This window comes from Tauraco erythrolophus, chromosome 7, assembly GCF_009769465.1.
Source record: "Tauraco erythrolophus isolate bTauEry1 chromosome 7, bTauEry1.pri, whole genome shotgun sequence".
In the NCBI taxonomy this organism is placed as follows: Eukaryota; Metazoa; Chordata; class Aves; order Musophagiformes; family Musophagidae; genus Tauraco; species Tauraco erythrolophus.
The window spans coordinates 47,665,405-47,689,629 of record NC_141471.1 but is presented as its reverse complement, the minus strand read 5'-3'; the positions used below and the strand labels follow the sequence as shown (position 1 = coordinate 47,689,629).

Below are 24,225 nucleotides of genomic sequence, written 5' to 3'. Positions count from 1 at the left end.
CTCCAGTAATGGGGACTCTACCACACCCCTGGGGAGGCTGTTCCAATGAACAGTCATTCTTACTATAAAAGAGCCCCTCAAGGACTCCATCTCTTATTAAATAGAAACTCTGAAAGCATAAACATATAGCTATACTGGTTTTCACAGTAAAGCGCAATTTCTGAATTCAGAGACACAATCCTTCTAGAGCACAGCCCTGAAGATACTGATTCCAGAAGGAATACAGACAAGGCTCCCCAACCCAGGGCTCTCAGACCAGCCCAGCATCAGAAATTCATCCTGCAACACAAGCTGGGCAGAGAGAAAAGCAGGTAATGTAACACAAACAAGAAATAACACACTGGCACCTGTCTCACAATGAGGGTGGTTTCCCCCTAAACTGCTCCTAAGGAAGAAAAAAAGAAACCTTAACACACTAGAGAAGAAAGCTATGTTACAGAACTGCCAACCTGAAGCACACGAGAAGCATCACCACGAGAAGTCTTCAGGCTGCAACTCCAAAGCAGGCCGATGCACCTCCAGCACTCCAGAGGGCAATGCCCGGCTTTCCGGATGAAACACCCCACCTTCTAGGAGGAAATGCCCCACCTTAATTAATTACAAATCACGTGGTTCGCCAGATGGGTCAAGGCAATTGGTCTCTTGGCCATCCACCTCCCGGAGCAATTGGCTGAACGCTACGACACCTGTTTCAAAACAACTGTCCCAGTGTAACAAGCTGCAGGTGTTTCTCAGCTGGCCTGCATGGGGAAGGAACTTTCACAGGATGCTGCAGCAGCTGGAAAGTTTCTCCACACACCAGAAGTGTGGGGTTTTTTTTCTAAAGAGGGGACAGTACAAGACACCCTTCCTTACTTGCTTTCTACTTTACACTTGTATGACATACACCAAAAATCTCTATTTAAGGCTAGAAAAAAACACCCTCAAGAGCAAAACATTAACTATGGACTAAAACACCCACCACTACAGCTTAGGGCTTTGAAGAAGCTACTAAGTATTTCAAGCACCGCCATTAAAAAGTGAAGAAAGGGAAACGAACAAACAAACGTTCTGTTTTAAAACACAGCAGTAACGCCCTTAGGCCTTCCCTCATCGGCCTAACGGCGCAACTCGCCCCTCCAGCGGCTCACAAACGCGGGAGCGGCGGGATGGGGGACGCACGGCCCCACGCGCGCCATTGCCTCAAGCGCCACAGACACGCACACGCCGGCCCCTCACCGCACACCTCGCGCCACGCCCGAGAAGCCCGCCCAGCCCCGCGCGCCCGAGCACGCGCCGTACAGCCCGCGAGGCCGCCCTCCCGCGCCTTAAAAAAAAAAACACACGCAAAAAAAAAAAAAACCAACAAAAACGAAACAACCCTCCGGGCGCATGCGCACTCCCCCCTCGCGGCCCCGGGCGGGTCGGCGGGCGCTGGGGCCGCCGCCGTCAGGGCAGGTGGGCGTGGCCACGGGAGAGGGCGGCGGGAATGGGGGCGGGGCCGGCGGCCGCGGCGGGGTCAGGAGGGAGGGGGAAGCGGCCGGCTGGCGGGCGTGGAGCCGGCGGTGGGGTTGCTCTAGAGAGGTGTTGCTGCCGGTAGCGGCGCCCAGAAGGAACCGGCCATGGATGCCACCACGCTGGAGGTGGACGCGGTGAAGTTCGCGCAGCTGGCGGTGCAGCGGGACCAGAGCGGGCGCTACCAGGAAGCGGTCTTCTACTACAAGGTACGGGGGGTGCTCGGCGGCAGACGGTTCCTTCAGGGCGCCGGTGTCCCCTTTCCCCTCGCCGTGAGCAGCCCTGAGGCCCTTGAGCTACCGGTAGGTTTGCGCTCCGCCCCTCAGCCCCAGAGGGCCGGAGGAGGGAGGGGTGGCCCGCCGCGCCCCTGCGGCCCGGCGCGGCCCTGCCGGCGGGGTGGGATGCGCTGGCGTAGCGCTGCCTCAGCCGCTCCGATGCCCTCCGCCGGTGTGTCGTGGAGACGGAGCGCTGCTTGGCCTCGGAGAAGACGTGACGGTTCCAGCCGAGAAGAAGGCGGAAGGCCGGGCGTGCGCGTAGAAAGTTTGTCTCCGGAGGAGCAGCGCCCTTCTGGGCAGGTTGCGAAATGTTTTCCCCGCGTTTTATTTTTAGGTGGGAACAAGTACTGCTCGTGCGCTGCTGTTCACTTAAGGGCTTGGGGGTAGCACTGCAGCTACGGTGCCTGACAAGTTGCTGCGGGTGCTTCTTCCAGCTCCTGCACATGTAACCTCCTCGGTGCTTCTCGGAAAGCTTTGTCGTAACGTAGCTAAAAACGTCTCTGCCCTGCTGGTTCTCCACTTTCGTTCCTGGCCTCTGCCCTGCCCCTGCCAGGCCTGAAAAGCTGTTCAATTTTATGTCGGAGATGTAAGTGCTGAGTGTTTTGGAGAACTGCAAGTGAGCATACTGCAGTTCTTGAGTTTGCAGCTGGAAACAACTCTGTCGTATAATCAGTCATCAAATCAGTAGAAAAGTACATGATGAAATACAAGATGCGCAGCAGTAAGCCAGCTTTAGATCATAACCTACCTATGACATATTTTTAACCACATGTGAATATTCTTTCTATTAAAAATCCATTTCTAACATTCTGTGATTCTGTGATTTCAATACAGCTTCAGGTTGGTGTAACGGAGGATGTGATGAGACAGATTCAGTGTCTTGCTCAATATCTACAAACTTACTACTGGTGTTTAGTAGCTTCAGCATGACTATTATGTGTTTTTCTGCCTGTGTAAGTTGTCTCACTTTGTTGGATTTACATTTTCAAAAGTTACATTCAAGTTCTGTATCCTGCAGGCTTTACTTATCACCAGCGAGAAGGGATTTCTTTGAAGCCTACCTTTATCCTTGTTGCCGTAATCATTCCACATGTTCCGTTATCCTGCCACAGTAATTCTCTTCCCTTAACTTGCCAAGAGCTCTGTAGTTGGCCTTTTATTTCATGAGGACTAAGTGTCTTTGAAACATATAAAAAGCATAGTGTTATTATCATGGTGGTCTATACATGTGAAAGGATAGGAAGAAGAGTATTTTTTTTTAACCTGGTTGTTAATGTAGGATGGGCTAAGTTTACATATGTAAAGCGTGTGTGCGTATATATGCAAAAGTTATAGTTACCCATAATAATGCTGGTAAGGTCTGTGCTTATCAGCAGCAGTGTGTGTGCGTGGCCTCATAGCTGTGCATGATACTGTTTTATTACAGTACCTTTCTCAGTATATCTGAAAGAAATTATTGAATGCTCTTCAGAAGAAAACCATCTTTTTGTGCAAGTAATAGCTCTTGTACGCTTTTATACAGTGTATGGAAAATCTTTTTCACTTGCTGAATGTACGGGTGGATATTCTTGCAAAGTGCAGAAATGAATCTCTGGCAGTCTTGGTGCACTTGAAATTGCACATGACAGAGTGTAATGTAGGCAATGTTTTCTGCAAAAGCTAGACCACAGAACAGCACAATTATGGACACTGCTGTGTAATAGGAAAGCTTTGAATCAAAACTCTGCAGCTACCATCTTTGTTATTCGGACAGGTGACTCTTGACAGTTCAAGATTAGGTGTCGACTCTTGTGTCAGATTGTATGTGAAGGTGCTGGTGTTCAAACCTATTGTGATCAAAAGTGAGAGAAAACTCAGAAGGTATTATTAGAGCAGAATTCTTTATGTATGATTTAGCCTGGATAGATTTGGCTTTCCAGACTCTCGATGTCCATTAAACAAGAGTAGTTACAAAATATCATCTCAGATTTTGAGATTACTTTATGCTTTTTTTTTTTTTTTTCCTGGCAGTGGAAATAAGTTCTGGCCTATCACCAACTTTCTTATCAACTGCTCTAAGTAGTTCAGAGCCCACTGGTGCAATTACTAAGCATGTGGAAAAGTTGGGTGCTGAACAAGTTCTGCAAGAACTTGACCATAAGAATGAAGCATGGGAAATGCTTCTAGTTGTTGCCGATAGACAAGCAGTGGACCTGTCTGCGTCAAGTTCCTGTGGCTAGCAAGTGCTGTTCGCTTCCTGCTATCGTCTAACTTTGATAGATCCCTAGAGGAGGGCTTCGTGTGAACTCACGTAGGGTAACTTGTTAATGGTGCTCTACAGAAATGTCAGAAACATATTTGGGCACTTGATGACTTTAGCAAAACTTCTGAAGGCTGTTGGTAAGTTTTACTGTTGACCAGCAGTATGCAACTTGCAGACTGATGATCAGTAGTTCACTTAATGCGACTGTGGCACACTACTCATGCCAAAGAACAGTATTGGCATTGGAGAGGTCATAAATATCAACTCTGACTTGCACGTCCATCTTGTCACTGGAAATAGTTGGTGTGCTGGTTCTGCAGGCAGGTGTTCAACTGCTTCAGTCCTTTAGAACCTTAATTTGTAAAAGACTGTTTTCACTATGTTTACATCTTAAAACCAGGCAGAGCAGTTGTGCTTGAAATCACAGAAGCAACATCAATTATGCATTGTTTTTGCAGCACTAGTTTGAAAATCCAATTTTGTTCTCTGCGTTATACAGCACTGGTTTTGTCTGTCTATACTAGTGGTATGTCACAGACAAATATATACATTCTTCGAGCAGATATCTGTAGTGTTTCCCCTCACCACCCCCCCCACCCCCCCCCCCCAAAAAAAAAAAGAATAGTTGTGTGCTAGACCTTAACAGTAGTTAATTGCTACATATAAACGGGGCATGGTAATTCTGTTTACCTTTCTGTTGCCGTGGACGTTTCACATGATGTAATATGGTGATGGATGTTGAGGGGGAATACTTGGCTCTGTGAGCTTGTCAGTGAAAATTTATCCTGATAATAAGTACTGGCTGTATCAGGATCAATTTGAAGCTTGGGCAGACTAGGCAGATGTGTATGGAAGCAAACTGCTAAGCTTGACAAAAATCATGGCTATAAAGCACATGAGACCCTCTGGCCATGGCTCTGTGCTTGCCCTGTGCAGAGTAGCGTCTCTGAGCACCATCTTTGTGGAGCAGCTCTCTAGTTATTGTTCTGCTTCCTACATACTCAGCCTGCTAACCACCTCCTCCTTTCTTCTGCTGCTGCTGGGAAGACAAGCACTGCCACAAAAGTGTGGGGTTTTTTCCATGCCAGTAATGAGGACAAAATAAGGTTTTTATCCTCATTTTTGTGAGTGACAAATTTCAATTCTCCATATGCTTCTGAGACTGTGTCAGCTCTGACTGTTTATTACAATCCTGCCAAAACTTACATGTTTTTCATAAATTTAGTGAATGGATAGACAGCTTATGCAACTGAAGGCGTTTTTTCTTAATAGATTTGTGCAGCACAGGAAAAGTCTTAATGTGGATAATGTACTGTGCTTCTGAGCTGAAGGCCTACGCTCCCTCCTGGAAGTAGATTTTCGTCAATATCCCATGTTTTGTGTATATACAAACATTCAAAAAAACCCAAAGTTTGATGAGCTAGGAAACTTCACATTCATGGGCTTTCCAGATTTGATAGCTTTATGTAAATAATATGAAAAGAAAAGACTTTCTAAACCAAAATTCTGTACATTTGATTTTGAAAAGCTTTTGTATTGATTTACTTGCATTATTATCAGATTAAATGCAAATAACTTGTGAGTAGCTTTTTTTTGTTTCCTAACCTTAAATCTGCAGCTTTAAAAATAAAAGGCAGTTTGTAGCTTGTGAGATTTACTTAACTGATTTCTGTGCATGCTTTAAAAATTTGGCTTAAAATCTCCTAACTCCATGCATGACTATGCAGACAGATCTAAGATCTGGCCTTACAGAACCTCAGAAGGTTTCTTATAGTCTTACAGGTTGTCCCATATGTGAGAAATTGAATGTGATCTCGTTTATAACTCAAAACTTGTTCTTTCCAGCAGAATTTTCCTGCAACCACTAAGTCTTTTTGCAGATGTAGTGGCTTGCTTTCATGCAACTCATGGTTGCTGTAGGCCCTCTGTTTGTGGAAAGTGATTTTTCAGGCAGCGAACATTAACTTTGTCTCAAATTCTTCTCCCTGCAGGAAGCTGCACAAGCCTTGATTTATGCTGGAATGGCAGGGTCCAACTTGGAAAATATTCAAGAAAAAATAAATGAGTACTTGGAGAGAGTTCAAGCTCTCCATTCAGCAGGTGGGTAAGGAGCTTTCTAATTAAACCTCTGCCTAAATTAATTGAGTGGAAAGCCTTTTGGTGCTGTGAAATACGTATAAGTAATGTTTGCTCTGTTTTTCATTATTCTAATTTTCTTGTCCTTTGTGAAAGACCACAAATACAATGAGCACAACAGTGTTTTGAATTGTGAAATACATCAGAAATGAAGCAGAGACTTACTTCCTAAGGACTTGGGTGTTGGTATTCTTTCCTTTTACATATTCTTAGGAACTTGTTTGATCCAGTTTCAGTGCCTAGACCAAAATCTCAAAGTTTTGCACTCGTACAGTTCTTATTTAGAATCACAAAATCCCTTGGACAAAAAGGCACCTTGGGAGGTCTAAAGACCTATCTCCTGCTCAAAGCAGGGTAGACGTTGATTTTTGAACCAGGTTGTTCAGGTGCAGTCAGGTCCTGAAAATGCCTAAGGACAGAAATTCCCCAGTGCCTCTGGGTCCCTGTTCCAGGATGCAATTGTCTTTCAAGTGATTTCTGCCCCCCCCCAACATATTAGTTGGATTCTCTCCTGTTTCAGGTCATAGCCACTGGCTCTTGTTCCCTTTCCTTGCACTGCAGTGAAGGGCTTGAATCTGTTTTCTTGATAACCTCACAGTCACTGGCAGGTTGCTATTAGACATGGCTTTGGTCCCCCAAAGCCATCTCTTCTCCTGGGTGGACAAGCCCTTCTCCCTCAGGTTCTTCTCAAAAGGCCAAGTCCTCCAGCTCCAACCCAAAACTGAATGTGGTATTCCACATACAGCTCTACTGAGCGCTGAGTAGAGGATGGCAATCGCTTCCCTCCATCTGCTGGCTGTGCTCCTGCTGACACAGCCCAGGGTGCTGTTAGCCTTCATCGCTGCCAGGGTCCTGCTGGCTTGGGCTTACCCAGCTGTCCTGCAGGACTCCAAGCCTTTCTCCGCAGAGCTGTACCCTGCAGGATGTTTGTCCCAGATACAGGGCATAGCGTTTGTCCTGATCGAATTTCCTGATGTTCCTGTCAGCCCATTACTTTAGGCTGTCTGTGTCCCTTCGAATAGCAGCTCTGTCCTGGAGTGAATTGGTTTGGTGGGGTCTGCAGCCCTGATGAAGGTGCACTCCATAATCCCCTTCAGGTCATTAATAAAGGTATTAAATGAGGTAGACACCCAAGTCACAAATCATGCAATATTTTACATATTTAAACATCCTTGTCCTCAGTGTAGTATGAAAGAGATTTTATTTACATTATTTGACATGTGAAATAGCCTGAGTGTGTCTCTGCTTTGGGGGGTGGTAAGTGGTGGTGGTATTTTCTTGTTCTTGCAAATATGTTTTTAGCAAAGTTTAAAAAGTTTTGGGTTCCAGCTGAGAAATAGATGTTACCAATCCGATTAGAACTGCTGGTGTTTCGGTACCATGTTAAGGATGTTTTTACATGTCTGCTGCTGTAGAAAGCTAAATACAGTCTTTTTCATTTAGTTCAGTCACAGAACACAGACCCTCTGAAGTCAAAGCAACAGTTGGACTTGGAGCGTGCTCACTTCCTAGTTACACAGGCGTTTGATGAAGACGATAAAGGCAATGCAGAAGAAGCTGTAGAGTTGTACACAGAAGCGGTGGAGCTCTGTTTGAAAACAGTATGTTAAGCTACAGGTTAACTTGGTGGAATTACGTGATGGTAAGAAATTCTTCCACTTACGCAAGTGACTGACCCTTAAAGGCTGACTTAAAAATGGAGTACCTGTACTTTAAAAACTATTTTTTAGTCTTTTTTTTCCACTGTTTTTTTTTATTTGGTGTTTCTTCCAGTCTTTATGTTATGTTGCTATTCAACACTATAAATTTATGGAGACTTGTGATTTATGTTTTTTTTTCTGAACTGGATTTATACTAAAAACTAAAAATATTCTGGAACTTTTTTGATGTTAACTTTTGCCTTGGAGTGAATGCAACACTAAACCAGAAATTAAAAACAGTCAAAACTGCTAATGTGTCAGCTATATTACTTTCTGACTACATTAAAGGAAGCAATTTAAGGGAAATTTTTGTGTGTTATCACTTTCTGAAAACGTAGTAGTCTCCTGATGCCAAAACTAGTAAAAATACTACTTGATTACTCAGCGCTCAACATTAAAGCCGTTGCAAGTGAATTCGATTCACACTGAAATTAATGTTAAGGATGAATTGGCCATTACATAAATGATGAAGAATATAATTACAGGTACTGCTTTTTTCCCTTAAGTCCAGTTGCCTTAACTAACTCATTACAGGAAGAGCTCACCATCATAATGTAACTCCACCAAGTCTGTTTTTCTTTTTCCCTTCTTTTCCCTTTTTATAATGTAAATATAGGTGGGTCGTTGGGAGGGGAATGCTACTTTTGCCACGTGCTAGATTAAAATCTCCTTTTCTCCGAATTCTGTAAACTGGTTTTATGTAGGTTAAAAACCCTGGTGATACAGTGTAACCAGCTCAAGAGTTAGTAGAGCTTGCTCTAGTTTTTCCACTTGAGCTGTTGGAGCAGAACATTTTCAGTCTATTACATAAAATTTACTGCGGCAGCACACTGTTCCTCCTCTGCTGTATTTGTCCTCCTGTTGTGTCAGTGCATGCGAATATTACTTACATATATTGAAGTTAGTCTGAAATTATCTCATACTAACAACTGCTTTTATCGGGTATTTGATTAGGTACAGATACTGCTGAAGTTTCTTTTAATCTTGACTAGCATATTACTTTAAGATGACTGTAGGCTTTATCCCTCAGGGTGATCAAAAAGTACCTTCTTCTTGCCAGGATGAAAGAAGATTGAAGGAACTCTGCTATCTTGAAGCTTTACTTCTGTCTTTCTCCTCAGTATATTCAGGTGGAGAGATTTATTTCTTCCTTACCCTTGAAGTACTCAGAAAGCAGCCATTCCTCCTTTTCTATGGCTGACTCCTACATGGGTCTACTGGTGTTCAATCTCCACTGCTTACCTTCATACATCTTTCAAAATCTTTTCCAACCAGGAACTCTGGAGTGTACTTTATTTGCAAATGAAAATAGTGCTTATAGAGGATGTTTCTAGTTTTATTTCTTGGGGTGAAGGTAGCTTGTCTTTTGTTTCCTCAGTTGACCTAGCTGACCTGGGAGAATTGGTCAAGGTACAAAGCTAGAACCTGCAACCTGCTTGTTTGCAGAAGAAGCCAGACCTCAAGTTGTGCCTCTTGCAGATTGCTTAGCTGCAGTAGCCATGCTTCATCTGTATGGAAAACAAAAGTGTAAACTGGTTGTATGAGTAAATGGCCATAGCTGACCTCCCAGCTGGGAAAAGAAGTTAGTGCTCTTGATAATCTGTTTTTGTGCCCTATCACAGATTATTTTATGCCTTTGATGTGCAAGAACAAGATTTTTACCTTGCAAGCAACCTTGTTTGTTTGTATTTTATGAAAGTAAACATTGACATTTATCTTTTTCCTAAGTTACCGATTATTTTTGACTCATTTAGGGAAAAGAAGAGGAACACATCTAAGCTCAGTAGTATACCTAACATTTGGTTTTGTGTTCTTTCTGCCTGTAGTGTTCTAATATGGTTAATTCTTCTGGCAAATTTTTTGTGTGTGCAATATTGCCCATACTGAAGAGTTTTAAATACCACTTTTGTTCCATGAACATTCAGTAGAACAGCAAAATATTTACTTACTTAGTGTGCTTTTTATGCTGAGATTTAAAAAAAAAAAAAACAAACACATATTTGCTCATTTTGAAAGAGGAGTGGAAAAAATAGCTAGTTACTGTTTGCTATGATCTGTAAGTGTGGAATTTGACAAACTGAGCCTATAAAACCTGTGGATTTTTTCGATGTGTAGCTTTTTTCTTTTATTTTGCACTTCAGGCTACTGAAACTTCAGAAGCAGGCCTCCAGTCAAAACTGAAACAGCTGGCTCGACAAGCGCTGGATAGGTGAGTATTCCCAATGTTAGTAAACGTACTTGCTGTCAGGTCTAAGTGCACTCTCAGAGTTGAATTCTCGATCTAGTGTGTCTGTTCTATACTGCAAAAAGTGTGGATTCTGGGTAGACCTAGCTCCTGTAGAGTTCTTCTGGCAGATAGCTGCCAGCTGCTATACTGCTGAATATAGTAGCTGTTGCGCCAAGCCTCTGGGAATCTTGGGATGTGCAGATTTAGGAAAGGATTGTATTTTTTAGTGCAAGTGCACTACTTCAGTCTTCATAGATATAAATCAGAGTACTCTACTACAGTTTTTGGCTTGTATAAAAATGCTGAATTCAGGCCAGCACTAAGTCAAGAGTGTCAGCATCCCTTGGTAAGGAAGACAGGTTGGAAACTGGGAAATACTTGTCTTGATGGTAGCAATCTAATTGCATGGGTGGATCTAGTGGAATGGAGTCTATATCTGAAACAAGTTAGGTGAGTGTAAGTTCAAAGTAACTCCTTTTAAATCAGCTGTATGATGGCGAATAATGGACTGGCTTGCATCAGAAATAGTGTGGCCAGAAGTAGCTTATATATGAATTTGAAATACTATGTTTTAATTGATTCTGGAACTGGAAAATAATGAAGTACTGGCATCAGAAATTGATTTTTCTTAGGAAAAGTGGTATTCGTCAACTTGAGCATTTGTTTGTTCTGTTTAATGTATGTGGGAACATGAACCAAGCAAATAAATAATTGAACCATAACTATATTTTTATCATTGTTGTAAACAAAATGCATTTTTATTTGCTTTAGAGCAGAGGCACTGAAGGAATCTGTGTCAAAGTCATCTCAGAAGGAGAAGTCTAAACCAAATCTCCCAGTCAGAACATTCTTTCCATTGGGACCTGATTTTTCGTTAAATGATAAACCGCAGACAATCAGAGCAGTACAAGCTAGTGAATCTCAAGGTCAGAAATACACTGCAGAGGAGATTGAAGTGCTCAGGTAAGCTGAAGACAAGATTTTTTCGAAACTTTTATCATTTGTGCTCACATCCTTCATGTATCTTTTCTAGTAGATGGAAACAGCCAAAGCATGAGGTTTATAAACAGAGGGTTGGAAAACCACCTCTTGACAAAGCTTGTTGCTGGTATTGCCTACACGTTAATAAGTCATTGTATTCTCTACAGTAATGTAATTAGTGGCTTTTATTCACAGAACATACTTTCTAGAGTGTATTTAGAAGACAATTTCTTGTAACTGACTGCCAGGATTATTTTTCATAGCCTTATTTTTGTATGGTACGCATAACCTACCACATGACTGAGTTCATGAAAGATCTGTCTCTGAGATGCCAAGGTACAAAGGTGTTTTTACAGATTGTACAACTACTACTTCACTGGAAATTGAGGAAGCATAATATTTTGTAGGATTGTTACTTCTGTTATGTCCAGTTCCTTTTGCTTTGTTTTTTATTATAGGCGGAATTAGCTACAAATAATAAAGAATCCATAAAACCTTTAGCCTAAATTGTGAATTTGGAAGACTATCAAACATATCTTTAAAAAAAAAAAAAAAGCAGCATCACAAAAAAACCCAACATTGATAAGTGTTTCAACCTTCCTCCTTCTCATGCCATAAAAAAGATTGTGACAGAGGTGATGCTCAACACAGTCTAGTATTTGATCATAGAACAGTTTGTCTGCTTCTTGTCTTTAGGGGATTTAAATGGACTGAGGATGTGGTCCTCAAGATAGGAACGTACATGTGTTTGGGAAGTTGCAGAGCATTAGCAATTACCTTATTAAAATGCCACTTTTTTTTCCTCTTGCAGTGCTTGTGCAGTAAATGTTTCTGGTTTTGTGGATAGTTTGGGGTTTTGGGGGTTTATTTTTGTTGATTTTTTTTTTTTTTAAGTCTCGTAAGAGAACTTCAAGTTGTTTCACGTCTTCAATCATCATTTGATTTAAAAATATTTTGTGTACTTTTTTCAGTTAACTCCTTGTCTGAAACTTAAATTACATTCCTGTTTAAATATTCTCATTTTTAAAAAAAATGTTCTGTGCACTTTAGTAAAAAAATGTGCTAATAAACATATGCAGTATTTTTGTTAACTTTTTTGGCAAAGGACTCCAAGTACTCCCCCAATTAGATGAAATCTAAGCATTGCTAATTGCTGTCATCTTATGATTCTCTTTAATGAGAAACTTAAGGGACTTACGAAATTCTGTTTAGACAAATGTACGTTTAAATGTGACTTCTAGACCTTTGAAGAGGTTTGTGGCTGATAATCATTTCTGTCCTGACATAGGACTTGTCCACAGGTACGTACTTGCAGGATTAGTGACTGAGCCATCAAGTACTGCATATTTTAAACTCAAATACATATAGAGGTTGTTTCATTTTCAAGATATAGTCGTCTTGTCTTCAGAAGCACTGTGGCTCGTTAGTTTTTAAAAACTAATTTTGTTGTTACCTTTTGGAACTTAGTCTTTGTAGATGCATTTATAGCTATATTTTTCTCTTATGGCTTGCAGGAAGACTTCAAAAATTAATGGCATTGAATACGTACCTTTCATGAGTGTTGATCTGAGAGAACGTTTTGCCTTCCCTATGCCATTTTCGTAAGTGCTATTCAGTTACTGAACTTACTTTTGTTTTTATTTCCAAAACTTTCCCATATTTGGTATTTCTATGTTTTCTTTTTCAGAGTTTAGAATTGTTTAAGTAGGCTTTAAAGCATAATTCAGGCAGATATATTTAAATACTAACGCTTCCATTTTCCAGTCTTAAAACTGTTTAATGTAAGCTGATCCTGCTCTGCGTACTTTTGCAGTTGTGTCCTCGGGCCTATAAGGACAACATTATATTTGGCTTTTTGGAGGATTGGGCTGGGCTGGCAACTTGGGTCCATTTCCCAATTCTTCTGCATGCTAATGAGTTTAGCTCCCTCTGCCTCAGTTACTTGTACAATGAAGATGATAGCCATTTCCTCTGTAAAAGCCTATTTGGAGGAAGAGTGGTATGTAACTGCTAGACCTTCATTCATGAGCAATAATAATATGTTAAGATGACATAGCCTTAATAGACAAAGACCCCTGGAGTTGGCTTGGTTTTTTTTTTGAGTTTTCCACTAACAAGCCTCTATTTTCAGAACTAAAGAAACTTTTTATTATTGGTTCATCATATTGAAATAAAGTGAAGAATTTATGTTTCTGCTCATGTAAATGGCTTTCTAGAATTCCCTTCTCCTGTTCAGTCCTGTATGAAGGAAGCTTTGGGTTTTATTTCATGTTTTTAATATTTTTGTATTTTTTCCCTAAAAATCACAAATTTAGCAGTAGTGTTGTTTGAAATGGGTTCACAACTCTGTATACAAAACTTTGTAATTGTTCTCCATGTATTTTTGCACCGTTTATCAGACATACATAACACTGGACGTACCACGAAAAACTTTTCTAAACTGCTATTGATTTTTTTCTACTTTTTTCTCTCTTAAATCTAGAGATAAATGTGGGAAGTTACCTTTATCCCCCAAACAGAAAGCAATGTTTGCCAAGTGGGTGCGACCAGATGACATAACAAATAACCCTACGATGATTTATACTGTATCAAGTTTCAGTATAAAGCAGGTAAATTGTTCCTAAAGGGAAATGTGTGCTGCTACCAGTTTATTGCAGGGAATATAAGACCTTCGTGTTCAAAAAGAAATCCCCATGTGTGAGAGTACTTTCTTTGGCTCTCATGAGATTAAATAAATAAATAAACAGCATCACTTCAGATTCCATGCATTTTCTAGCCATGAGAATAAACAGGTGTGTTAGCAGTGGAAGTGAAACTCAAAATTTGAATTCCAGCTGAAAGTCCTGTTTTTCAGAAATAGTGGTGAGTTTAGTATGAAAAAAGGCAAAATGTACTCTGTAACAAATTATTCACTGCATGGTAAAAAATAATACGCAAAAGTTTTAAATTGCAGAGTGGCCCTTTTGAGGATGGTGGAAATGTCTTGTTCGGTGTTAAGTTGCAGATGGCCCAAGCTATTCTGGAATCAGCAATAGATTATGCCGTTGGATATGGTTTATCTTACACAATGTGTTTTGGGGAGGAGAGAGTTAAGTGTGAGTGAATGCTGAGGAATCTGCTTGCCTCTGATTGTCATTAGTAATTCTAACTCTGGTTTGCTCTGTAGGGGCCTCATGTTGAGCAAGCATACATTTCCTGCCTTTTTAGTAGTAACTTTGCTTCTCCTGGTCAAATCTTTCCCTTTCAAAGGGAGTTACTAACCTCCATTTTCCTTCCCACCACACAACCCGTTTGTCTTTCAGTCTCTAAGCTATTAGTAAATGTCCTCACTGTTTTGGTTTTTTCTTTATAGACAATAGTGTCAGATTGTTCTTTTGTGGCATCGCTAGCCATCAGTGCAGCATACGAAAGAAGATATAACAAAAAATTGATCACAAGGTAAGTAGCTGTTGCTTTCTACGATCTTTTCAGACTTAATACTGTCAAGCTTCCGCAATGTGTTCTATAATTGTTGGACACAGTAAAAACTAGAATTTGTTTCACCTTCATCTCCCTGGGACTCATGTGGCTTCAGCACTTCTGAGAAGGAAGCCAACTTAATATAGATATGTAAACAGATGCTGGAGTCTAACTTCAGATGTGCTTTGAGGAATAATAAATAGTTTGGAAGGTTTTCCTTGCTTTTTAATAGAAATTTTACTTGTAATGCTTCATAGGTGTGTTTTCCTACTTTGCTATGCCAACTGCTGTGCAACAGGTGGTCCATCTTGCATCTCATTATAGAATTAGTGTCAACAACACTGTCTCAGTTCCACTCGACTGGCATCCCATAATAAATTTGGTGCGGGTTTGACAGACTATGCCAGGAGCTCATTGCTAGACCAGCGTCTGAACATTGTTTCTGGGTGGGTTTTTTTTGTTTGTTTAACCTATAGTCCTTAGAATTGAAGTAGTATTCTTTTCAAGAGCAGTGAGTTCTGCACTGTCTGCTTCTTCAAATGTTTGACTTGTCAGGCAAATACTATATTTATACTGTAGATATGTAAATACTGTTTGTTTAATAGTAAGATAAATTTGTTTGCTTTGCTGCCATTGGAGAAATAATTAGGTTACTTAGGTTCTTTTGTTACTATGTTAAGCAGAGAACTGCAGCAAGAGCTATTTAAACATCATTGTCATTTTTACTAAATTTGACTTGCTCTTTCATTAAAAATTCCATATTTATGTTCAGTGTAAATTCCAGAAACAGACTATGTTAATCTCACTTTCATTGTTGTCAGTGTATGTACAGCCAAGTCATTTACATCACAATTTCGTCTTTTTTTAACAGTATAATTTATCCTCAAAATAAGAAAGGAGAACCAGAATATAATCCATGTGGCAAATACATGGTGAAGCTTCATATCAATGGTGTACCTAGAAAGGTAAATGGTTTTGAGGAGACTTAATGCTGTTACTGTTTAAATCATGTATTTTAAATGTCACTGTGAATCTCTGTTTGCATAGCAAACATTTTAGATACATTTTGTTGGAAAGTGGTTTTTAATTATTAAAACTTTTGAAATTCATTTTGATTGTGAAACATGTAACAGAATGTAGATATTTCTTCTACAGACATTCATGAAAATAGCCTTACTGACATTAAATTAATTTTAAAAATCCTTATATTGCTTAAAAGCATTATGAAAACCATACAGAAAAAAAATTATGCATCCCATATTTATGATTAGGGTGTACAAGTAATCCACTTTTCCACTTGATCTTAGAAAGGAAGTTACAGAACTGAAAAGTACAGAGAGGGACATCTGGGAAGATTATAGACATGGAATGACAATAAAGGAGTAACTCAGCTGACCACAGATTTTTAGCAAGGAGAGGAGATGCCTGAAGATGTATGATGGAACTTTGTAAACGCACGAACAACTTCATTTTCTTCTCAGTGCAATAAATAAGGGCATAAAATAATTTATTTCTTCAAATAATACTTAACTGTAGCACTGATTATTGCATATCATGGAGATGGATGAATGTTTATGGGAGTTCAGAAGTTGAGTGGTCATATTCACGGGGCAGGGGAGTAAGGGGAAAGTTCTCAAAGGCTATTAATTGCTAAGATACAACCTCTGGGTCAGGAAGTCCTTGAGTTGTAAAATTCTGGAATCTGCATGAGTGTTTCAGGGAAGTATCATTTATGTGCTCGCCTTGCTCTTAATACTCTTTCCAAAATACCTCATAATGGCTCCCTTTTGTTAGGATGAATGGCCATTTGCTTTTCTATGAAAAGGATTTTTCATTCCTGCACAGATAGGATTTGACCCGAAAACGTGCTGTGTTGGTAGCCTGTGCTGGTAATGGGCTAACATCAACCGAAACGTCTGTTCTGGGAAGCTGTTTCAGACCACTACAAATAACTGCAGTGACAATCTGTAATAATGCCAACCATATTCCACCTAATTTAAAGAAGAAATGTTAATACTTTCACAACTGCTGCTTTGGGTTGTTTTTCCTTTCCAAAGAGAAGAAACTTAAATCTGGAACTAGAGACTATGAAAGTGATCTGACACATAGTTTGTTTCCTTATAGACAAATACTTGTTTATTTTTCTGCTGGCTACCGAGCACAGTCCATGCTCTGTTTCCTAATTAGATGAGGTATATTGTTAGGTTTTTCTTTACTTTTTATGCTGGTAATTACACTGAACTTTCTGCATCTACCTTTCTCAATAGATACCAGAGGCTTTACAAAAATGTACTGTCATCATCCCCATATTACATAGGGGAAAGTGAAGCAGTTGATCACAGGTCACACAGTGAACCAGTGCAAGTAAGAGCTGGCAATAGAATTTCTTGTTCACTTGGGCAAACCACTGCAGGATTGGTAGAGGTGTCCACCTGTATTTTTTAAATAGTTCTCAAAATACCTTATGGTGCTTTTTCTTTTGTTTATTTCACACAGGTAATCATAGATGACCAGTTACCTGTTGATCATAGCGGGGAACTTCTCTGCTCTTACTCTAACAATAAGAATGAATTATGGGTATCACTAATAGAAAAGGCTTACATGAAGGTCATGGGAGGATATGATTTTCCTGGATCAAATTCTGTAAGTATCAGATTATTTCTAAGAGACAAAAATTTCACTTAGATAATCTTGGGTCAAATAACTTTCCTTCCAGTGAGATCAAAGTGAATTGCTTGGGGAGGCAAGTATTGAGTTTGCAATTTTCCTAAATTTTTTTTATTTCTTTCTTTAACAAATACGCGTAGTGGTACGTGATGACATTTATTCCATCAAAATAGAATGAGCAAGACATCTGGATGGGCAGAGTTAATCTTAGTTCTCTGACTGCAGGATTGACACTTATGGTTGGGAAGTATATGTGTTTTATATGAAGTCTGGATGAAAGTGTTGGGTGAAGTCATAAATTTTTTGCCCTTATCAATACTGCCGATTTTGATTTCTAACTGTAATTCAATAAATAGGGCAGTTCTCCCTTATTAGGTAGGGAAGTCAGCTAGGAAAGAAACAGGCTAGTTGTTTTGTACATGTATATAGAGGGAGCAAGTACTTTGATCTGTGAAAGTTTGTTTGTCAGATTGTTCCATTCATTTACATCAATACGTAATGGGTTCTTACAATGTGGTTACTAACGAAACAGTCCTCGTACTGCAGCCAGACTGACATGCAAATTATTCTTTCAAAGAGGGATGGTTTACTGAAATGAGTAGCCCACATAACCTTTATTCGTTACTTAGGAAGCATTTCTGATTTTAGTTTAAAATTCTTTGAAGTTTTGACACTGTGCTTTTTATTCCATGGTGCTGTTCGCATTCCAGTTGGTGTCCTGATAATCACATTCTTGGGGTAATCATCACCTTTTCAAAAATGACTATGGAGACAAATGGGACTTTGTATATGGGGTAAACGCAGCATACGTTTTTATGTATGTTTATGTCAGTGTTGGGCTGCTTTGTTCTGGAGGACAGAAACTGGTGAGAATAGCTGTGTTTTATTCCCATTGTCATCCTCTAACTTGCTGTCTGGAAGAACAGCTTGTCTTGTGACACTTAATGTCCACCTTTCCCACTCCCTCTGCTATCAATTTTATTATAGCTTCCTTGTATAATCAGGGTTGTTTACTGGCTGTGTAATTCCTTAAGTTGCCACCCACCCCTGCTAGTTATTGACACTTCAAGCATTTATAGTCTCTTGGTACTTCAAGGAGTACAAAGCAAAAGAAAAGGGAATAAGTAATATTTCAAGGAGATGAAATGGGGAGATTAAAGCCTCTTTTTATGGAAATACATGTCAGTGTCAGCTTTACCAAAAGAATAAAAAACCCAAACCCTGAGCCTTAGAAGTAAAACATAAATTATTTAGAATGCATATATAATAGCAAGGTCAAATAGTGTTTCTGAGACTGTGCTTTAAAAGTCTGCGAATCTAAGTAGAACACATCATAGAATTAAGCACAATTGAACATTCTCTTATGTTTCTGTTGGTCTGAAATTCCATTTTGTTTCATCAATTCACTTTCCAGCTTTTTTTTCTTAGAGGCTATTTTGAAATGTTGTCCTAAGCTAATCAATTAAGTTTTTGTTTGGTTGGTTTTTCAATATAGTCTTAATCTTGAGCCTTTTACGTATAGAACTATATTGTAACTTATGTATACTTGATTTCTTTCAAGGCACTTTCATAAATTGTGTACAGACATCGTATGTTTACAGATGGATTATCTATTCTGATTTATTTTGAATGCTTGCATTTCAGAATATTGATCTCCATGCACTGACTGGTTGGATACCTGAAAGAATTGCTATGCACTCTGACAATCAAGCTTTCAATAAAGATAGTACTTTCAGAATGCTTTATCAGAGGTAGAAGATTATTCTTTCTTAAGTAATTAAAATGCTTGCTGTGTGTAGCTGAGTTACCACTGTAAAAGCAATACAGCATCACAGATCCTTTGATAGCATTTTGGTACGACTACAAATTGTGCTTTATAAAACCTCCATATGCTTTCCGGAAGAATAAAAATTGATGTATCTGTGGCTTTGATAGAATGGAACAGTAAAAATACTGTGAAATTTCATATGAGATTATTTTTCTTCTTTACATTTGAAGACAAAAAAAAAGCAGCCTATTTCTTGATGAAGAAAAAAGAACATAGAGTCAGAGAAGAGTATGTTGGAACCACTGTGCAAGTTATTAGCGTTTAAAAAGTAGAAGGAAATGCGTTCTGGGTTCCAACACAGTTCCCCAGAACTTTGCCATTGATCTGCTGTCCTTAGGAAGCAGATACAATTAAAAATACCATATTGTATCTCAAAATCCTGGTTATTATACCCCATTACTAAATCTCCTGGAGGAGCAGCAAAAGTCTTTGAAAACTACAATACTTCAGACCTACCATAACAATTCTACTTAAGGTGAAAGATATAGCTGTAACGTATAAATGTCAGCTAGCAAGTACTTCGATTTCTTTCAAAACTGTTTTGTGCAAGCAGTATCTTATGCATTTCTGTGCAGTATAAGGGGATATTCTGTTGACTGAAACATCTGCATTCATGAAGAAGGAGCATGACTCTAGAATGCTCTCTCAGTAGGTTAAGAGCTCATTTGGTTGTCTACAACTTCTTAGATATTCTGGCTTTGCAGTTTGGAGGTGTGACTGCAATTAGGATGGGATCTAGCTGTTATAGCATCACTATTGTTCACCTATGCTAGACTAAAAATGTGACAATCCATAGTCCAGTGACCCTATAAACTGTCTAGGGATGCTGGGTACGTACTTGGATTTTAGCATGGGCTAGTGTGTCTTCACAACAATAATTGTTGCAAAATTAACAATTGCAATTCAGAACAGTTGCAGAACTCAGACCCTGTAAGCCCCATGCTGGGCAACTCAAAACTTCAGTATACATACCTGCAGAAGTATAGAAGCATGAACTTCTCATTCTTCAGGTTTTGGGAAGCTCCTTCAGAATCCTGGGGGTGTGAGAGAGTTGTTAATTTGCTAGATGTAGTGATTGGCTAAGTGTTGATAAAACATTTGTGTACCACTGAGAAAAGTATCTTTAAAAAGTGACACAGATTGAACTTCAGGTTGATAAATGCTGATTTTTATTTATAAAAAATAAAAATATGAAATTACATGAAAATATTTCTTCATTTAAAGTCTATACTTAAATACTGAAAGAAAATAGTTCTACTTTCTCAAGCTTTTTTAGGAGTGATATGTGCTGACAAAACCCCCTGTGTTCCAGTTTTTATAAAGCAGAGTCACACTAATGGATGGTGTAAAATCATTATTATTACAGTGTCTGACAAATGTTAGTTTGCATCTTCCAAAATTTTAATTAAGCTGTTTTTCACCTCTCTTTGAACAGATTTCACAAGGGAGATGTCCTTATCACAACAGCAACAGGGGTGATGTCTGAAGAGGAAGGAGAAAAATGGGGTTTAGTTCCTACCCATGCATATGCAGTCTTGGATATAAGAGAATATAAGGTATCAAGTAAACTGAAGGTGTTTTCAGATACCTGTTTGAAACCTGTGTCAACAATGGGTAGTTACTGATTTTTTGCGCTAATGGCTTATACATTTTATTTTATCTTAGCTCCATTGGGAAATTTCAGAAAACTTAATAATGCTGTACTTTCTTGAGCTATTGGTCCGTATTCCATGTTAATACAAATACAAAAATTACCTTGACAAGATGAATCCAGCGATTTTATTTTTTATTTCTTTAGGGACTTCGATTTCTTCAGTTGAAAAATCCCTGGAGCCACTTACGTTGGAAAGGACGATACAGTGAAAACGACACAAGAAATTGGACTCCAGATTTACAAAAATACTTGAACTTCGATCCCAGAACAGCTCAGAAAATAGACAATGGTAATAAGGCTTAAAAAGTCACTATCTTTTCAGATAATGTACATGTTTGTGGTGTATCTTTGCAGGAAGGTGGAAAGAAATGCTTAAGCACAAGGAAAGGGAGAGTAAAACCAATATTAGAAACTAAATAGCCTCAAACTTTAGGAAGTATTTGTGTATTTAAAACTGTCATTTCAGGTTTGTCTGGAGTTATTTTTTCCTCTCTCCTTCCAGTTACAGGGAGCGACATTGGTAGAAACAGATGCTCCCAGTCTATTAGTACATGGCTCTGTGACCGGTGCCACTGCCAAAATTTTGGCTTTTTCAATAATGAGATGGCCTGCATGGCACCAGGCTTGCTGGCACCGGATGGGATTCACCTTTCTCAAAGAGGGAAGAGGGTCTTTGCTCATGAGCTAGCAGGGCTCTTTGACAGGGCTTTAAACTAGACTTGAAGGGGGAGGGGAATAACACTAGGCTTGCCCAAGACAAGCTGAGAGCACCTGAAGAGCAGCAGAAAGAAATTCCAGCCACTCCAGCCAGTAAGTCAGCTTCATCAGGGGCTCAACTTAAATGCTTCTATGCAAACGCCCGTAGCATGGGCATAAACAAGAGGAGTTAGAGGTGTGTGCGTGCCTGTAGGGCTATGATCTTACTGGCGTCACAGAGACATGGTGGGATGAATCCTATGACTGGAATGTTGGAATGGAAGGATACAGGCTCCTTAGGAATGACAGGCAGGGAAAATGAGGAGGAGGCGTCACCCTCTGTGAAAGACCAGCTGGAGTGCATGGAGTTCCACCTGGGGATGGATGAGGAGCTGACTGAGAGTTTATGGGTCAAGATTAAAGGTAGGGCAGGGACAGGCAACGTTATAGCAGGGGACTGCTACAGGCTGCCTGACCAGGAAGACAGAGCAGATGAGACAGTCTGTAGACTGTCTACTGATAGATAGGAGCAGACTCACGTTCACGAGCCCTGCTCCTCATGGGGGACTTCAGCCACCCCGATATCTGTTGGAGAGAAAACACAGCAGGGCATAATCAATCCAGGAGGTTCCTGGAATATGTTGATGATAACTTCCTTCTCCAAGTGACAAAGCAACCAACGTCAGTTGCTCTTCCCTTATCCACCAGTGCTGTAACCCCACTGTAGAAGGCCACCAAATTTGTCAGGCACGATTGCCCTTAGCGAAGCCATGTAAGCTGTCACCAATCACCTCTTTATTTTCCATGCACCTTAGCATAGTTTCCAGGAGCATCTGCCCATCTCCCTGCCCATGGCAAGGGGATTAGAACTAGATGATCTTTAAGGTCCCTTCCAACCCAAACCATTCTATGATTCTATAATCTGGACTGTTTAACATATCTCAAATTCATTGACGAGAAGTCACCTCTTTGCTTCAGCGCTGCTGTCTCAGTATCCAGTGTAGGGGAGTTCAGTGCAAAGATAACATTCTGACAGTAAGCTGTATAATGCTGCTTTTTAATATGTAAACAGACTTTTTGTGGGTTTTTTTTTCCTCTAATGTTTGCAAATATGTATCAACGTGCTTACTGTAATCAGTACTTAAATTTGTCTTGCCTATATTTGAGGTTATGCAGTGGAGGTAAGTGGAGGGTTTTTTCCCTTGCATTACATTAATGTATCTGTAAACAAACCTTTACATACTTTCTATTTCTAGCTACAGTAGTTTGAGATCCATCTTTGAGACAATGGCACTACTATGTCACTGTCCAGAGAAGCCGCTTGGAGTGATTGTCCTGTCCCATCTTCCCTAGGGAGCAGCAGAGTGTAACATCTGGAAAGTCAGTGTGGGTTTGCTGGCGGAAGGGCAGGCTGCTGACAGTTCAGAAATTCCGCAGAAGCTGTGTTTTACATTCAGAAAGAGATGTCTGCTCTTCTTACAATATCCTAGGTGTTGTCTCTGTATCTCTGTGAGGGGGCCCTTTTGCTCAGTACTATTTTGATAACAGTATGCATCCAAAACAATTAAATGATAGCATTTAAGGATAAGCCCTCTGCAAATGCCTAAGGAAAACTTTTCATTTAAATATAATAGCAGCCCTGCCTTTGTGACAGTTATCAGATTAGCTTGTTATTTATTTACCAATTCATTTAGTAAGGAATTTATATTGGTAACATCAAGCAGTTAAAATTTATATAGAATTACGTTGATAATTTTTTAAGGGAGTTGTTTCTTCTGACTGGATTTGCATTCTGGTCTTGTTGCCTAAGTGTGTAGCTATTCTGGCTGTTTAAGTACTGCAAGATCTGCAACTGTGTATGTCAGAGACTTGAATTGTAAGGCTGTTACCTTTTTGAGAGTTCATTTCATCACGAATCTGTCAGCTTGCAGGCATTGTTGTTGGCTGGAGTTGCAATTAAGGGAGTTATAGAAAATGAGAATAAATGCATGAGAATGTTGTAAAGATGATGCAGTTCAGGGTACTAAGCAAGTCACGTGGATATATGATGAAGTGCCTTAGAAGTACATTCAAACGTGCTCACATGTTGACTGAATACTTGATTACGCTGGATGACTACTGAAGTAGGTTGTTGAACTGGAGAAACCTGTTTGACTGTGTAATTTTTTATTTATTTATTGAGAAACCTAGGAAATGGGAAGGCAGGTCAATTATTTAATGAGTTCTCTTTCAATACAACAGGTATTCTAATGCCTTCTGCTTAGTGGTTGAGAATAGAAAGCATCTTGACAGCTTCAGAAAGTCCCTGATGATAAGCACAGACTAACTTGTTTTTCTTAGTTTAACTTGTTTGTTTTGGGGGTGAAGTTTAAATTTAGAAATTTGGGCAATGCAGACGTTACTACTAAGTTTTACAGAAATGTTGGTTTATATAAGCTATATCATTTGCCTGGAAAGAGACTTTTGAAAAACAAGTAAAATCAAAGTGTCTGGTAAGGAAACAGTAACAGCATTTCTTCTTCAGGCATTTTCTGGATTGCCTGGGAGGACCTCTGCCAGTACTATGATGTTATTTATTTGAGTTGGAACCCAAGTCTCTTTAAAGAATCTACGTGTATTCACAGGTTGGTCCAAGAGAGAAAACTTCTGTGTCAATACCTGACTAAATGTTCTGATGTGGTGCTTCCTTCCTTCCATTCTTCCTATTTGCAGCTGAAGAGGTTGGGCTCCAGCGATGCTCTCTTGAGCCTGACTTTACACTTCTAAATTCTCAGCCCAGGCTTTGTTTTTGACTACTTCTGTAACATCATTGAAACTCCAGTGACTTTTGTGATGTTCCTGTGGACCCAAGGTTGTGTAACCAGAT

At 39.8% G+C, this 24,225-nt stretch overlaps 1 protein-coding gene across 5 annotated transcripts in view; it reads left to right on the top strand.

Moving 5' to 3' along the window:
- Positions 1-1,538: 1,538 nt before the first annotated feature.
- CAPN7 (calpain 7) overlaps positions 1,539-24,225 on the top strand; it is a 35,589-nt gene continuing 12,902 nt past the window's right edge. For 3 of the 5 annotated variants that reach the window (XM_086614300.1, XM_086614299.1, XM_086614297.1), the window contains exons 1-14: positions 1,539-1,703; positions 6,003-6,111; positions 7,591-7,748; positions 9,989-10,056; positions 10,846-11,037; positions 12,570-12,656; positions 13,538-13,664; positions 14,408-14,493; positions 15,386-15,479; positions 17,011-17,157; positions 18,826-18,932; positions 20,445-20,565; positions 20,808-20,952; positions 23,884-23,983. In XM_086614300.1, coding sequence (XP_086470426.1) covers positions 1,602-1,703; positions 6,003-6,111; positions 7,591-7,748; positions 9,989-10,056; positions 10,846-11,037; positions 12,570-12,656; positions 13,538-13,664; positions 14,408-14,493; positions 15,386-15,479; positions 17,011-17,157; positions 18,826-18,932; positions 20,445-20,565; positions 20,808-20,952; positions 23,884-23,983 — 1,643 coding nt within the window. In that variant the 5' untranslated portion in view covers positions 1,539-1,601. The remainder of the gene's footprint in view (positions 1,704-6,002; positions 6,112-7,590; positions 7,749-9,988; positions 10,057-10,845; positions 11,038-12,569; positions 12,657-13,537; positions 13,665-14,407; positions 14,494-15,385; positions 15,480-17,010; positions 17,158-18,825; positions 18,933-20,444; positions 20,566-20,807; positions 20,953-23,883; positions 23,984-24,225) is intronic. The other 2 variants (XM_086614301.1, XM_086614298.1) reach the window with 2 other exon arrangements.